Source organism: Nematostella vectensis, chromosome 14 (assembly GCF_932526225.1).
Source record: "Nematostella vectensis chromosome 14, jaNemVect1.1, whole genome shotgun sequence".
Classification (NCBI taxonomy): Eukaryota; Metazoa; Cnidaria; class Anthozoa; order Actiniaria; family Edwardsiidae; genus Nematostella; species Nematostella vectensis.
Genome location: NC_064047.1, coordinates 9,178,674 through 9,195,238, shown reverse-complemented (window position 1 = coordinate 9,195,238; position 16,565 = coordinate 9,178,674). Strand labels below are relative to the sequence as shown.

At 38.6% G+C, this 16,565-nt stretch overlaps 2 protein-coding genes across 2 annotated transcripts; both read right to left on the bottom strand.

Annotated features, from left to right (window-relative positions):
* Positions 1 to 2,257: 2,257 nt before the first annotated feature.
* Positions 2,258 to 5,839, bottom strand: LOC5509916. Its single transcript, XM_001630356.3, has 3 exons — positions 5,319 to 5,839; positions 3,832 to 4,200; positions 2,258 to 3,535 (listed from the first exon to the last, which is right to left on the bottom strand). Exons 1-3 carry the CDS (start codon positions 5,555 to 5,557, stop codon positions 3,250 to 3,252), a joined length of 894 nt encoding a protein of 297 aa, XP_001630406.1. The 5' UTR covers positions 5,558 to 5,839; the 3' UTR covers positions 2,258 to 3,249.
* A 1,099-nt stretch (positions 5,840 to 6,938) lies between these two features.
* LOC5509917 (coiled-coil domain-containing protein 83) lies at positions 6,939 to 15,777 on the bottom strand. The gene is made up of 10 exons (XM_032378919.2): positions 15,472 to 15,777; positions 14,999 to 15,083; positions 14,749 to 14,917; positions 14,231 to 14,310; positions 13,757 to 13,844; positions 13,283 to 13,374; positions 12,797 to 12,865; positions 8,646 to 8,767; positions 7,885 to 8,047; positions 6,939 to 7,248 (listed from the first exon to the last, which is right to left on the bottom strand). The coding sequence occupies exons 1-10, from the start codon at positions 15,597 to 15,599 to the stop codon at positions 7,051 to 7,053; spliced, it is 1,194 nt and encodes a 397-aa protein (XP_032234810.1). The 5' UTR covers positions 15,600 to 15,777; the 3' UTR covers positions 6,939 to 7,050.
* Between the last annotated feature and the right edge of the window lie 788 nt (positions 15,778 to 16,565).

Here is a 16,565-nt window from a genome sequence, read left to right as displayed (position 1 = left end):
CGACATTCGCAGTATAGCGTCGTAGCGGAGTCGTTGGCTGAATTGCCCTCTGCGCTCGAGTCGTAGCGGTGTTGCGGGCAAGTCGCATACGACTCAATCACGTTGTCAAATTCAGCTTTTAGCGTTCTTTAATTAAAATATTTGGATAAATCTATCCCAATTGATTCTCCAAACATAAACAAGTGAATTATTTAAAGAGCCTTAGCTAGCCACACCTTTGTTATTGTTTTCATTTAATATTAGAACACAAAATACCGAAAAACCTTCTATAGAGAACTAAGTTTCAAACTTCATCTATACCAGATTCAATCGGCGATATTGCAACTTTCCCTGACTGATGAACAGAACCGTAGCAGGCCATGTAAGATTGGGGGTGGGGGCACAATAGAGAGACATGAAGAAAATATAGTGGGTGGAGCAGCCACGCCCCTTCTGGTCATTTCCTTATGATTAATATAATTTTCGAAAATATTGGGGAAGCCCTTGCCCCCAGAGCCCTTTCCCCTGCTACGGGCTCTGATGAATGAATGCTCTCAAACTTGGAAAATTGCTTGGAGGACAGAGTGGCGGGTTTTAGGATAATAAGATGGACCGGACTGGCTATCGCTTTGTTTTATATTCGTCGTAAAAATTATGAGAAATGCGCCAAATGCCACGCTCAAAAGTGATAAGTGAAAAATTGGAAATAAAAAAAATCATGCACGTCTTGGAGACGAATAAAACATGACCGACTGAAACCTCCCCAGTCCCCTTCAATTTTCTAGTGGTTAGTCCCTCGCCAAAATTTTGGTAGCGGGACGCCCCTACTTGCTATACACCGACAAGATATAATTCTGAGATGACCGCCTGAAGAACGCATGGGCAGGGTGAAATGTCCCCTCAAAGGCCCTGCACAAACGTCGTACTTTCCACGAGCCGTATTCAATGCAAATGCATGCAAATGAAGACAAAACAATGCATCAGGCTCATTTGCATAAATTTGCATTGAATACGGCTCATGGAAAGTACGGCGTTCAAACTAGGCCTAAATGGTGGGTTATTTTAGGTAATTTTCATATATGTAGTTTCAAAAAGTTGTCACCCGGCAGGTGGCAGTTTAAAAACAGAGGTACCATAACAGGGCTAATTTAATGTCTGCTTAATAACTAAGTCATTAATGTATAGTTCTGGCATCGCTGGAGCTTATTATCTTACCCTAAAAGAATAAATAGTACTCACACACACATTCCGGTGTTAGAATTGTTATTTACTATTTTCCATTCGCACTTGAAAATATTTTTATTTTATTCTTTTTTTCATATTTTTTTTACGCAATACAATTGTTCCCCTTTTCCTAAGTCTAAATTTAACATTTCATTTAAAAGTCAAAAGCCGGAAAAATCAATCGATCATCTATTGGTCATTAGGGCATTTTTCCTCCTTAGGCTTAAAATATAACCACATCATAAAGTCAGTCGTTAAACTAATGAAGATCCTGTCATTTATCGAAGCACTGAGGACGTTTTGTCTGATTTTTGCTAGCTTAATGACTTTTAACACAGTCATTTAGCCCGCTGTGAATCCCAATTAACTCCTCGCTGACATTAGAATCGAAACTTGTTGAGTCATTAAGGGAGAGACCACCAGGCGTTAAGAGGGGAAACGATATAAGTGGAAGAGTGCTAATATATAATGGTCTCTCAATTCTTCGGGGCTACCTGTCCACAAAATGGGGCCTTAATCAGTCATTTCTGGACCGGAATGATTCGCACCAAGACCGCTTGTCTTTTTATTTTGCCTTTATTCTAAATGTTTTAAAAGGGTTTCTGCGTTTTCGTTACATCAAATTTAGCAAGAATTATTGCCTGCTCATTTCACCTTCTATCAGTTTCCCAAATGGTAAGATTATATATATATATTTTAAACAGAAGACATTCAGTTTAACCACAAAATGGTGATTTGGAATTTCTACGTTTTTCGCTATTTTTTTTTTAACAAAATCTTCCACTTTTCTTTGCATCTTCTCTCTACTGTTTCTATGTATTGGCCCTTCTCGAAAACAGGTTATTGCCTTAGCAGGTAGTATATAAAGACAGAAACGCTGAAGGGAACTACCATTATTTTTCGTGAACTTTTATCTCCATTCCAAACCATCTAAAACAGGCCCTAGGCTAGTTTTAGGATGAAAGATGGGATTAAAAAAATCTTTACTGGAGTCTAAAAAAATTTGTAGTAACAAAATAAGGGCGGTGCTATATATACGAAGCAACAGATCATATTTGGTTGATCTTCTTTTTATTGATCCTTTTTTAGTGGCCTTTTTACTAACGATTTCTTAGACTCATCACATTTCTATACATAATCAAGTTCCTAAAACATTACAGTACCATCTCTAAACTATACTCGAAAGCTAAAATCATTTATAATATCACTAACAAGGCCATTCTTTTCTTTCACATATTAACATTTATTCGAATCTATGGAGGGACAAGAGTTGTTGGCTATGTTAAAACGCCGAACCGTACTTTTTCTCGCACCATATTAGACAAAGGGTGCAAAAAATAAAGGGGAAATAGCGACGAAACTGCTACACTCTCGTTTGACGCTTGATGTTAGTTTAACAGTAGTTTACCTCCAAGTCTGAATAATACGAAGAAATATTTACAACCAAGTCTACGCGCTAAAGTAAACCAGAACATTATAAAATGTTTAAGGACAATAGTGATTTTTAACTTCTGTAAAGTCATTTTAAAATGAACAAGTATAATTACCGAAATGTTTTGAACGTTACAGAGTTTGTAAAACGTAAAAAATGTGGCACATTTACCCTAACCTTTCTAAGTTTTCTAAGTTCTACTTGAAGGGATAATCAAATCACTACGCCTTCTCCCCTATGCAAACCTCTTACAGCTTCTACAACTTTATATTCTCAACTTTGTAAAGTCAGGATTCCTTTAAATAACTTCCACATGACCCTCCTTAAACATCCAGAGCCTTACCTTGAATACTCAAAGCTCAGCTCAAACAATTATTGCACCAAGAAACGCTATATACAAATAACCTTCCAATAACTCCACCCAGTATACCCCTAGAAATTTGTTGGTAAGATTCCAATAAGGACACTTAAAATACATTTTCCCGCAGAACCAATAGAAACTATCTTTGTTTTGACAAAATATATAGAAAAAAGGCGAATTTTACAAAAATCTTATTGATAATGCGAAGATTGTCATTTCAAGTTGTCCTACCGCTTCATTTAAAGGGGAGTTTCTACTCGCTGATGCTAGTTGTGCTACCTTTTCTAGTTAGGGTTACACGAAAGGTGTGGCCACAGCATGGACAGCAGGGCAGTGCCTTCTCCTCCTTCTTGGGGATATACCAGCAGCGTAAGCACCGGATGCGGTACTTCTTGTAGCGAATCCCGCACGCGTTACAGAGCGGGGTGCCGTCTTCGGCGTCTCGCCACAGAGGGGTCTTGGCAACTCCACATGACGCACACTCCTTCTCGATGTTCAGGGGGGCCACGCCAAGCTCGTGGTCGAATGTCACCTCGCCACTAGAATGAGGAGACGCGAAATATGAGTCTAGTACTAGACAAGAATAGAGAAAGAGATGCTTGGCAGTAAAATTATTATATCCCGATGTTCAAATTTGATTGTTAGTTCTATGGCGCGTAGCTAAAGATGGACGCACCCCCTCCCACCCATCCCCCACATAGTAAATGAAAAAAGAGAAAAAAAAAATACAAGCCCCCACCCCCGCTACATATTAAGCAATATGGATCACATGAGGAGTATTACAAAATCTATTGGTAGATAGATCAACAAATCAACCGTGTTAAACATGCATTACCTAAAATAGCTAGGAGAGCTATTTAGCTTGTATAGGACAGGGTTTATACGGGGAGAAGTTGAGCGACTTCGCTTTCTTTCCCTAGATTCAGCGGACCTTCTCTTCTTCGCACTGTAGCAGCAATCAATGACCAACTGAGCCTTAGGTTTCTCGTCCTTCGCGTCCTTTTTCACGGTTGTTTTCATCTGCAGAGTTACCCCTCTAAAATCCGGGTCACTTCGGTTCACGCTTTTCATGGGCTTTAAGGGTTTCCGGGGGCTGGTGCGTTTTTGTGGGGTCTTTTGTGGGGTTTTCAGGATTCTCTTTGTGTGTTCGAAGAAACTTGAAATTTTTCCAGGGAAACGCTTGAAACCCGGGCTTTCTTCCTCGCTGGAAAAATAAGAATATAATTTTTATTTGTTGACTCTGGCTTGTATTGTCAAGTATTTTTAAAAATTATCGCCTTTTATATGTTTTACAATCAATCGGATTGAATAGTATTTATTTCATAAAGAATAGTCGAAACAATCTTTGTGACTAATTCACAAAAAGAATAGAATGTTTAATTTGTTGACTCGGGCTTTGTATTATCAAGTATTCTACAAAATTCGCGCCATTTTTAAATCAATCGGATTGAATGGTATTTATTTCATAAATATTAGTCGAAAAAATATGTATGACAAATCCATCGCTTCATTTTAGGCCGATCGATCCTTCATCTATTAATAAGCTTATATATTACTTCACCGCTTTTTTTCTTCTATTCAAACAAAGTCGGATGTTTTGAAAATTAAGTCAATTTTCCACGAAATAAATCAAAACTGTTTATTTGTAATTAAAGCCAGCCATGTAATGTGTAATGACAGGCATTATAAAAAGATAATTCATCAGCAAAGGATAAGATGGAATTTTGTCAAGCCTTTTTATTCCAAAATTGTTTATGGAGATTGGAAAGTGTAAAAATACCGATCAAGTTTCGCGAAGAATGAAGGGATTTCATAATTGCAAAATCAAAAGCTATTTGAAAGGCTGTCAAAAGAAGAAATACATTGTTTTGTAATGTCATATTGAACAATTGAATAAATAATCAAGCACGGTGGAATTTAAGCAATAGCACTCATTAATTTCCATCATCATTTGTTTCTTTGAGCTAAAGAACAACATGGACAATATTTTAACTCCCTAGAGCTTCAATTCGCTGATTTTGTTTTTAATGGTCAGAGGAAAACATCACAAAACAAAGATAATTCAATTCATCTTTCAGTAGCAAGAACATTTCAAGAGTCATTTTTAGTTCAGTTTAGAACATTGAGCATTTGTACAATACTCTTTTGAGAGAAGTATAATAAATCAAAGAAGATTTCTTGCAAAAAGTTTGCTAAACGAAACGTCTTTTCAGAACAGGAGACAAACAAATGATTCTGCCTTTAAAGCATTCTTGTACCAAATCTTAATGGATAAGTTGTTGTTGATTTTCTAAATGTGCTATGTTTGAGATTTCATCTTACCTTGAAAACGAAGATGATGCGTTCGAAGATACTTCGTCGGTGAAAGAGAAGCTTGAACAAGAAGCAAGACTTCGGATCGAGTCGGGGCTTTGCCCAATTTTCGCTTTTTTGATCGAAATTCCACTATGGCTGGTCTCATTTAAGTTGGTGAAGAAACTCTTGTATCTCTCCAATTCGGCAATCGAAGAAGGAATGCGCTTGGAGTCAAAAAACGAATGTTTTTTCATGTAGAAAGTCATCTTTGACAATCAAGAACCTGATCGTACAAAAGATCACAGCAGAATGAAAAGACGTGCAGCACTGAAAGAATTTTGAGTTACGCGCCTTTCTCACCTCTAACCAATCAGAGCGCATCACTTATCACGTTCAACCAATCACATCAAAACACCGTGGCGGGAAGATGTGAATGCCTTCAAACATGTCCGCAGATTCGCGCCTTCAAGCCTCGAGGGCCTAGTCTGAACACAGGCTTCCCACCCGCGTCAGTGAAGGATTTCTAAGGACATACGAAAATCACGCAAATAAACATCAGTGAGTTATGTCTTCATGCTCTATTCATGAAATAAACTTAGTTGGGATGTAAATGGATCCGTCTGTGGTGTTTTTTTCTTCCTAAGAATCTCAATTTTACGAGTTTAGAGCGATATAAGTTTACCTCAGATTTTTGAGTCGATACTAAGTATGTTAATGAGACAAGGCTGGCAACTTTATTCTGACTACCTCAGCTTCAGCGCGATTTTTCAAGCAGTACGAAATACTGACACCGGTACAGGATGGGAGAGGGATGGAACTATCTCCGAATCGAGTTTTTAAGCAATCCGCCTAAAAACCTGCGAGAAAGGATGTTTTGAACGTCAATTTTAGCTTTCCGTCGATGATCGGGACATAGCAGCTGGTCAAATGGCATCCTTGGAATGTGATTGCATAGACAGCTTAGCCCCACATCACCCTAGACCCGACTTGTCTTTGTCATGGTTTCCTCACTAACATCTAAATTGTGAGTTGTTGTGTGAAACGTCACTTCTACAGCTATGAGGAGTACATGCAGACTGTCGACGTTTGCGACCGGTCGACCTAGAAGAGGGTTGGAGAAGGGACAAAGAGATGTCTAGGGTAGTGTGGGGCTACGCTGTCTATGCAAATTACATTCCATTAATTAAATTAAAATGTGTATTTACATAAATAAACAGAAGTAAACAAATATAGACGGCAATCCGTCTCTCCTCTCCGTGCTTTCAAACTGTTCAAAGAAATATCGGCTGATTAGAGTAGGAAATCCGAGTTATCACAGATTTCCCAAGGGACGAGCGATCACCGGAAGGGGATAGGGGTAAGAAATTGCCAGTTGACAGAAAAGATTTTTATAAAAAAAACTAAAAGGTAGAGAGGCATAGGGATTGGGTAGGTTTAAAATGTCGGTGGTTTAAATAACATAAACAACTGCAATATGTTTCTCACATCATTGTTCTCCCTTCAATAGATTTTGGAAATTCCCCCCCCCCCCCCCCACCCTTGGAAATTGGGCAGCAAGAAGCTTTAATCAGTCAAAATACAAGAGAGTGTCAATGACAGGAGATTAAACCTCCTAAATGTACAATCAAATAAAAAAAGAAAACAAAATACTTTACAAAACAACTTTAATTCCACAACTATTACTATAATTTCCAATATACAAAATTTGTAATGCTTAAAATGTCAAATAATTTAGTAATTTTTTACAGGTAAACAATGTTTACTGTGTTATCATTGACTGTAGCATCTGGTTTGTGACTGGCCAGCTCTTTGGGTCACTGTAGCCATCAGGTCGGTAAGGAGTATTAGAGACTGGCACAAGTGCATTGCAGTGCTCTTCGCCAACTTTGTGGATGGGCATCTGTCTGCCTGTAACTGTCATCAACTGTAGCTCCATTGGACCAAGACGTGGAGAGTCCTGACAAAAAGCATTGCATAATTAAGTATATATAATGGCCTTATCTAGGGATTTCTAAAAGCTGAGCAGGGAATAGACTCTAACCACATCCTACACGTCCTTTTCTTTTACTTTTCAGTAAGATTCCTTCTGCCAAATCACCAAAATCAAAGAATAATTTAAGGGGCGTAGGCAGGGAAAGAGCACAGGGTGCCAGCCCCCCATTAAATGTATAAAGACATTACTTTTTCAGGATAGAAAATTATCCTGACCACACCCCTGTTTTTTTACCAGGTGCCTCCCTCCTTCATCTCTAAAAGAAATTTATTAGCCATTAATAGTAGAGCTATATGCTATCAGGCATTTAGACAAGATTTTGTATAAGCCATACTATACTAGCTATGACAGTGTATCAATAATAACTATCAGTTTCTGTTATTTTAGGAGACCTACTGTATGAATCAAGTGGAAGCAGGAGCATAGAGAAATAGAGGAAGAAGGGAGATGTTTAGTCTTAGATATCATACTGTATGCTTAAAGTAAAATATTTTGACTGATACTTCAATGAAAAGGTTGAGGGGGGTGATGGGAGCACAGGTGACCTGGAGAGGTTTGTCTCGATACCCTAAGCCCTCTTGCTATAAGCTGAACCATCACCTCAAAGTTATCCTCGCCAGGCAAAAAGTAGTTCTCAAGTAGATCGTCTGGCTTTTCTGTCTGTTCTCCCACCATTCCTTCTTTAGCTAAGATCTCTTCTCCTTCTCCCTCCTCCTCTTCATCAGAATTTTCCTCATCTTCAATACAAGCAAGATAGAACTTTCTGCAATTTAAAAACCATGGAGTTAATGCAAGCAGACAAAATTTTAGGAAACATTGTATTTACAACTACAAGAGGAATTTAAAGAGGATCTGTTAGCTGCTATTTTGTTGAAGCCATTTACTGTAATGTAAGTAGATGAGTGTCAGTTGTCCAATTGTTTTCACCACCCTACGGTGAGACCTTCAATTATCAAGGTTTACTCTATACTGTAAAACAATGTAGCTCCATACTCATAACCAGGATTTGTAGGGGGCTGCACAATATTAGGTACAGTATCATTGGGAAAAAGGATCATATTCGACATTTTTTCTAAAGGAATTATCCACTTTAAGGTGGCCACACCCTTACATAAAGCAATGGTGGATACAGTGTGTGCTTGAAGGGGGGGGGAGGGTGTTTGGCTTTTCATTACCTATTTGAATAAATTTTGGGTACATTTATCTACCCCAGCTACAAAGAGATGGCAGTGCTCAATCTCTAGGATGCAAATACTGTAAATCCGATACATACCCCCTTTCCTGACACTCTAATAATAAATGCTATATTATTTCATGTTTACTGGCATTGTTTAGTATAATTATTTCTTTTATTAGCACACCGAGTAAACTTGAGGTCATCTATCTTGCAGTCAAACAGCTCAGCCATAATCTCAAGATTTGTCTTCTCCAAGTCCTCTACAATTTTAACCAGCTCTGTGTGCCCTTCCTGATGCAGTGCCACCTGTAGATCGGCACAATGAAAGTGTCGGTAAAGTATATTTTGTTAGTTTGTCAGTGGAGAGTGGCATAATAACTCAGTAGCAGTGGCTTGGCTTTCCAAGAAATATGTTTTGAGATCAAATCCAGGGTCAAGTCAGAGCCATCTCATGGGGTTGGGGCACTGATTTAACCCATTCGCTCCTGGGATAATAGCGGGCGAGATTCACCCTCTCCCTGAGAGTTTCACAAGTTTTTACAGCGAATTCGCTGTAGCAGAGAAAAAAACACATATGAGCAGTAAAGTAGTTTTTTTAGAGAGGTTTTTCTCACACACGCAAAGCTGGACGCTACAGGGTGGTATAGGGAAATATCGCAGTTTTTCTGCTGGGCGTTTCAGGCCAGTATAGGAACGACAATAAACGTCCTGTGAAGATGCTGCAAAAGTGTAAAAAAAATCCCTTTTTGTTCTTTCAGGGGTGGTCAGATTTTTATCTAAGAACTCATTCCCCTCCCCCCCTCGGAAAGATTAGGTTCATTTTTTTGGATTTCGCACCACCCCCCCCCCCCCCAAGAAAAAACCTGGGTACGGGCCTTAACATGCATGTTTTGTCGAAATCAGAAAACTAGTAGTCCTAATCAATTTTAGAAGTCTTTGATAGTCAGGGCTTCTGGAATTACGCGCTTGTTGGCGCAATTTGGCTTTTTCCGCGTAATCCACAAATGAAAGACAAAAAATTTAATTGCACAGCTGATGTGTTCTTTTAGGTGTTGTGACCTTATCGTGGTTGGAAGTTGTGCGCTTCCAGTCGCTTTAATACTGCCTCGACGTTCTTGTTATGGTCGTCTTCGTTTAGTCCACCAATAAGAATATCATCCCGATTGTTCAGCACTCGCTGGAGTTCTGAGAGAATACGGTTCATTTCCGCGTCGAATAGGTCTTGGCTGTTAACGCCGCCGAAAGCTAGCCGTCTGTACCGATAGTTGCCTTCTGGGGTGGAGAATGTCATCAGCTTTCGCGATTCCTCGTCTAGTGCAAACTGGTGGTATCCGTGATTCATGTCTAGTTTGCTAAACATTCGACAGTCCTTGAATGTTGCGATGAAGTCCTCGGTAATTGGTGCTTGGAGATCCAAGCTCACTCTGATGTCTCCTGGCTTCTTCGGTTTTGGTTGGACCACTAATGGTGAACACCATGTTATTGATTCATGTTCCGGGACAGGCTCCATGATGTCGGTGGTATGGAACTCGCCTCGGTTTCTGGATGACAGGCTGTGCGTGGGTAGGTGGATTTCGGTGTCTTTCCCGTCTCGTCGTGTTTTTCCGATCCCCGAAAAAAGCTGTGTGTGATTGTTGACTATTTGATCCCGCTGCTCGTTTCCGGTCTGTACCTTGTGTATGTGTTTGTTGGGTTGCTTCAGGCGTCCAGTTGCATCGAATTTCACCATCCCAAGTTCTTCGGGTGTCTCTCTAGTGGTAGCGAGTCGATGGTTCCGCCGATAATCGCGATCCTTGCTACGGTACTTCGGGTCTCATTGGCTATGGTCACGTTGATTTCACCGATTACGGGATGGCCCTTTTTAAGTGTTTTGAGTTTCAGCGTTGTTTTCATTAGCTGCACTTCCGGTTGGGCATTTTGAAGTGTTTTTAGATGATGTTCGTCCATGACGTTCGCATCGGTTCCGGTGTCCGGTTCGGTGGTTGTTTTGACTCCGTTTATCCAGATCCTCAATTTGTTTGCTTCCGTCGAGGATGGTACTGTGCTTGTCTTGCGTATATTCACATGTTTATTGAGTATCCGGTTGATATCTTCGTCGCTCTCTGTTTCGCTTGATGATTTGGTGTCGCTTTCGCGCTCCACGTGTCGAATCTGTCGGCGTCCTTTTCCTTTGTTTCGGCTTCCGAAGTTCCTTGATTGATGTTTCCCGCGTTGGTCTTGCCGTTCTGAGGTTGTTTCATCCTTCGTTTTTTGCGCCGCTCCTACACATTCGAGCGTAGTGGTTTCTTTTCCCGCATTTGTGGCATTCTGCTCCATAGGCTCTGCAATTGCCTGTGCTGTGTTTCGCTTCGCGCCGGTCGCATTCTTTGTGGTGTTGGTCGCGCGTGTGTCGCTTTGTGATTTGCTTCACCCTTTGAGATTCCGGCTACTACTTAAGCTTCCTTTCGATGGCTGCCGCTTGCGCGCTTGATTCTTCATCTATCGCTGCTTCGTCTAGTATTTCTGTCAGAGTTAAGTTCTTTCTTATAGTCTTGAGTCGTAGTTAAGCGCTTTTTATAGTCTTGATTAAATGATCTCGAATCGCCTCGTTCTCATCTGTGAATTCGCATTTCTGCGCTCCTTCGCGGATCCTTGTGTAATATTGCGCCATGCTCTCTTTGTCGGCTTGGATAAGGTTTCCGAACTGGAATCTGGCGTAGTTTTTGTTCTCCCTTGAGAGAAAGTTCTTATCCAGCTTCCTTATAAGTCTTGTGTAGGCATTGTCTCCGGCTTGTTCAGTTAGCTCAGGGAGTGAGTCTTCGATCGTCGAAGGTCGGCGATCTGCGGGCCGCCGTAGATTATCAGGCCGTCTTTCTTTGTTTCTGGTTCTGTTATTCCAAAGAAGCGAAACTGTCTTTCGATGTCCTTCTTCCACTTATCCCATCGGATTGCCCGCCGTGTCATTGGTGTCGGTGTTGATGTGGAAGGGTTTGGTACTGAGTTGTCGGTTTACTACGGTGATGTTGTTCGGGTTGGTCGCCGCGCTACTTGCGCCCGAACTTGTATCTGCCGTGTCATTTGTCATTCTTCTGCTTTGCTGATAATTCCTATTCCTCGTCGCCAAATGTTGTGACCTTATCGTGGTTCTACTATCAGAAAGCCATGAGTGAAGACGGTACGTGTTTATTGTAGATCTGTGTGATTCTACTCGTTCCTAATCATACATGTGCTATATGCTAATTACAATATTTGTGATCATTTGATTAATATGACGTAATCATTAAGATATTAGACTACTACATTAGGGTTCTTACCTCTATTTCTCGTAAAAAAAGAGAGATATTCTTCGTAAGAGTGCGATATTTCGAACTGAATTTCGAAAACAAATAAAATGACTAGGCGTTCTTCGGTTAACCGCGAAGGCCTAGGACTAATAATAAAATACCTTTTTTAATTGGCTGGTGGCTAGGAGCCAATGAAAATTTGCTTAAGATATTTTCACGCAAAAAAATAACCTTTTCAAGTTATTTCGTGCTTTTCTTCGGTACAAAATGTAGTTTGGGCGTAACAGTTGATATTTCGTGTAATTTAGCGCGTAACCAGTAAAGAATCCCGCAAAATTTTGATTTTTAAAGACAAATGTATTGCAAAATCCCGCGTAATTTAGCGTGTAATAATTGATTTTCTGCGTAATTTAGTTTCTACTTCTACTTCTACTTCTACTTCTACTTCTACTTCTACTTTACTTTTCAACACTTTCGTATCAAGAAAAGATGACAAAATATATATAAATCTAAATATATAAATCTAAATATAAATTAATAATAAATAGGTAATCCATAAATTCAGTCGACTTATTATATACAATAAAAATTAAAATCAATTATAAAATAAGATAATACAATAAGATTTAGCAAAGAATCTTGCGTGATTTTGAGTTTTTCTCCGCGTAATTCCAGAAGCCCTGGATAGTAACACCCTTCTCCATGATTACTGTATCTAAGTGAACTTGATGCCAAACTCCATTCGACTACCGGTACTTCAGCAAGTAAAACGAAGTCTCAAAGTAAAAACATGCACATTCTGCCTGACTGTTTTGGCAATAAATGAGAACATGTTTAGGTTTCAGGTGTTGATGCTTATGGGAGAAAACATTCGTATGGGATAAATTATTCTTGGGTAAGGAGATCCCTACTTATTTACACCCTTTTATGCACACTCAAGAAAATAAACTGCAAGGAGCAGTTTGATGTGAAGAAGAGTTTATATCACCTAACAGAGTGAAGGTTCCTTTTCACGCAATGTGCAGTAAGCTGAGTACTTAATGTAAGCAGCCAATGAGAAAACAACCCTCACCTCCCTTTTCAGCCATCTGTTATCAAGTATTTCTGTCCTACTGTACTTGTCTAATGAGTTTGCAGCTTTCTGTACACAAGAGGAAAAATATTTCACTTGATATATTACAGTAGAACCCAGCAAGTTGCTCTTATTTTTACACCACTCAAACGGTCTAGATCTACTCAAAATGATAAAAGATAATCAAATACCTCTGCAAGCTACATAGGGCAACAATACACATAGAAAGCATTCCCCTTATGGGAAACAAGCCCCTCTACTAATAAAAACTGCCAACAGGCTTGTTTTATTTTTGAATCCGTGACTTTCAGGAAAGCACTATGTTGACTTGAATAATGTCATTAACCTTTTTTATGGAATAATGCTGATAAAAAAGGGTCTCATGTGATTTGGCAGATTTGACGCGTACTTTTTAAAAATTTGTTTTAATCTTTCTTGTTTTTTTTGTTGTTGTTTATTTTTATCACCAATACAGTACAACAGTACCTCTGAGGCAATGTCTTTCTGCTTTGCCAAAGTGTTGTCAGTGTATGCCTCAATCTCTTCCTTTGAAATCTTCAGGCTTTTTTCGATATGAGCTAATAAAGTGTTCCAAAAGAAATAGCAATAATAATTTAAATAAGGCATAATGATATTGATATAGTAAACTGGTAAGGCTGTTGCAGAGAAGAAGCAAACAAAATAATTAGGGGGTGGGATAGAAGGGGAAAATGCAGTAAGTATGTGACCCCCGCAGAATGTGCCCCCACCAACTGATGAGGGGGCCAAAAAATACTCAACGGCTGGAATTATGCTTTAGTTAGTGACTACAAAAAGATCTAAGGGAAAAACCTACATAAGATTTTGGGATAATCATAAAAAATCTTTAGATTCAAAGACAATCTGAGTGGAAAAACTTAATTCTCAGATTCACGAAAATTGATATTTAAAAAAATATCTATGATATTCAATAAAGTATACCTGCTATGTCGGAGTGAGATTCTTCCATCTCATCCAGTTCCTGCTGCAGTAAAGCAATCTGCTTACCGTGCTCATGCCGACCATAATCCTTGTAAAATGACATGAAAACATTAAAAGGGATGTAACAGCAGAGGTCTAAGGGGGGGGGGGGGGGTTATTCCATCACACCCCTCATTCTTTTCCCAGCATTTATAGTCTCTGTCAGATGCCATTGTGTTATCCTAGCAAGATATTAAGAGTGGGAAAGCATGAAGCTGTTGCGATATTCTTTATTGTATCTTTTAAATGAATAAAAACTTTGTATTTAGATGTTTAATTTAAAACAAAAAATATTGAATAAAAACAAACCACCCCGGAATGGAAAAACGAACCACCCTGCTCAAAATCCTGGCTTCGGGCCTGGAAGGGAATATCCCTTCCTCTCCCAAACTCAGAATCAGAACATATTATAATAATAATAACAAATGAACCTACCCTATATTCTTGGCGCTTTCTAATTGCCTTCCTCACTTCTTCAATCTCTTTCTCTTTTTTTTCAATTTCCTCCCGTTTGTCTGAATTTTTGTGAAAAATATGGGCATTAATTTGAAATCGGTTGTAGTCCTAGTTTTTCAAACCCTAAATTGTTCAAGACCAACTCATGTAAAAAATGCTTTGTGCAGCAAAAAATATGGTATGCAAATTAGAAAACATCCCAATAGGCAAATACTGTAAATCTGCTTAGTTTGCTTTGAAATTCAATCCATTGCATTATCATTAAGCGCATCATCAGCTCTGCAGTGCATGGAAAATTGTGTTTTTTCAAATAAAGACAACAGAGTCAAGACTAAATTGACTCTAGATTAGAAAAAAATATAACAAATTGCAAAAAGTAGGTGCAAAAGGTGGGTTATAAAAAAATCAAATATAGTAAATAAAATTAATGGGATTTTCCAATGTCAAGTTTTGTTTGTAATTTCTTAGATTAAAATATTTCAAACTGAATTACATACTTTGAAGTTCACGTTCCTCTGACTTGATCAAGTCAAATTTGCTGAGCAAGGCTTTTTCAACCTCCTCATGGTTCACCTCGACAGCTTTCTCAACCTCCTTGTCTTTTTCCTTGGCTTGCTTCAACAGGGTCTTGATGTGCATTAACTGCTCATCTTTCAGTCTTGTGTTCTATCACAATAAATACTCATTATTAGTCCTAATGCCATCCTCAGAAACTCATGGTACTAATGTCTTCAATTACTTCCATACCCTGTCTTTAAGTCGCTCATTCTTGTCCTTCATGACTTTAAGTTCATACAAAAGATCTTCCATTGCCCTCTCCTTGATTTCAATTCTACAAAGAGTACGAAAAATTAGCAAAACAGGCAGCATTATGCACGTCAGATAGTGTGGAAGTACACACCCTGTGATGGTTGCCATGCATATATAATCACAAACACTTTTATTATTTAAACCAATCTACACTATCAATTTTTAGTTGACAACTATACTTTTTGGCATCTACACTAGCAATTTTTCATGTGTGACAATTCTTAATTGCCGAGAAAAAGCAAACCTGCTAGCTTTTGAGCAACTATAGTTGCCACATAAAAATTGCCGACTAAAAATTGTTAGTGTTGATCAGCAGTCAACAACAGTGAATTTTATTCTTGCTGATAGCTTTTAACGCCTATTCAAACCGAAAATCCGCCTCTATGTTTAAAAGCAAAAGCAAGACTTACTGGAAGGATAAGATGGCTTCTTCTGCAGTCATCTTCGGTTCCTTGACAACACTCTTTTTGCCTTTCTTCTTCTTCCCTCCTGATTTTTTACCGGACTTTTTCCCCTTCCCTTTTTTCTTGGGCGGCATGGTCGAATATTAAAGTTCCAAAAGCTTGACGAAATATTTCTTTGGCTTATACTTTTGTCATAGTATAAGTTCAGTGCACTTTTGCTTGCAAAATGGCCGGGTTTATGTTAGATTGCTTTTGAAAGAGTTTGTATCCAACCGGGCGCCATTTTGAAAACAAACGGTTGGGGACCTGAGACGAGCGTCAGGTTACCATGGAAGAACATGGAGCCTATGGGATGATGGGAAGAGTGGGTAAGTAGTAAAGTGAACGAAAGGGTTTATATTAGGGTTTCCCGAGCGACTATGTCAGGCGCGTTCATAGGATTGGCCGGAGGGGGGTTCGCAGTCATAGATATCATATGGAAATAATAATAATAATAATAATAATAATAATAATAATAATAATAATAATAATAATAATGATAATGATAATGATAATGATAATGATAATGATAATGATAATGATAATGATAATGATAATGATAATGATAATGATAATGATAATGATAATGATAATGATAATGATAATGATAATGATAATGATAATGATAATGATAATGATAATGATAATGATAATGATAATGATAATGATAATGATAATGATAATGATAATGATAATGATAATGATAATGATAATGATAATGATAATGATAATGATAATGATAATGATAATGATAATGATAATGATAATGATAATGATAATGATAAAAAAGATGAAAAATCAAAGATGAAAAATGATAATGATAATGATAATGATAATAATATAATAATAATAAAAAAGATGAAAAATCAAAGATGAAAAATCGCAGCAATTCTTAGCTAACCCAAATCGAGTGAAAACGGGCGTGACTTCCGACTCTGCCACCATCTTGTTTTGAAGATAAACATTGGATAATTTAGGCTTATTTATTACACCCAGACACCCGGCCGATCCCAAGGCCTATCCCGCCGACCCAAATGACAGGAAGGGGAGAGGGCCCTGGG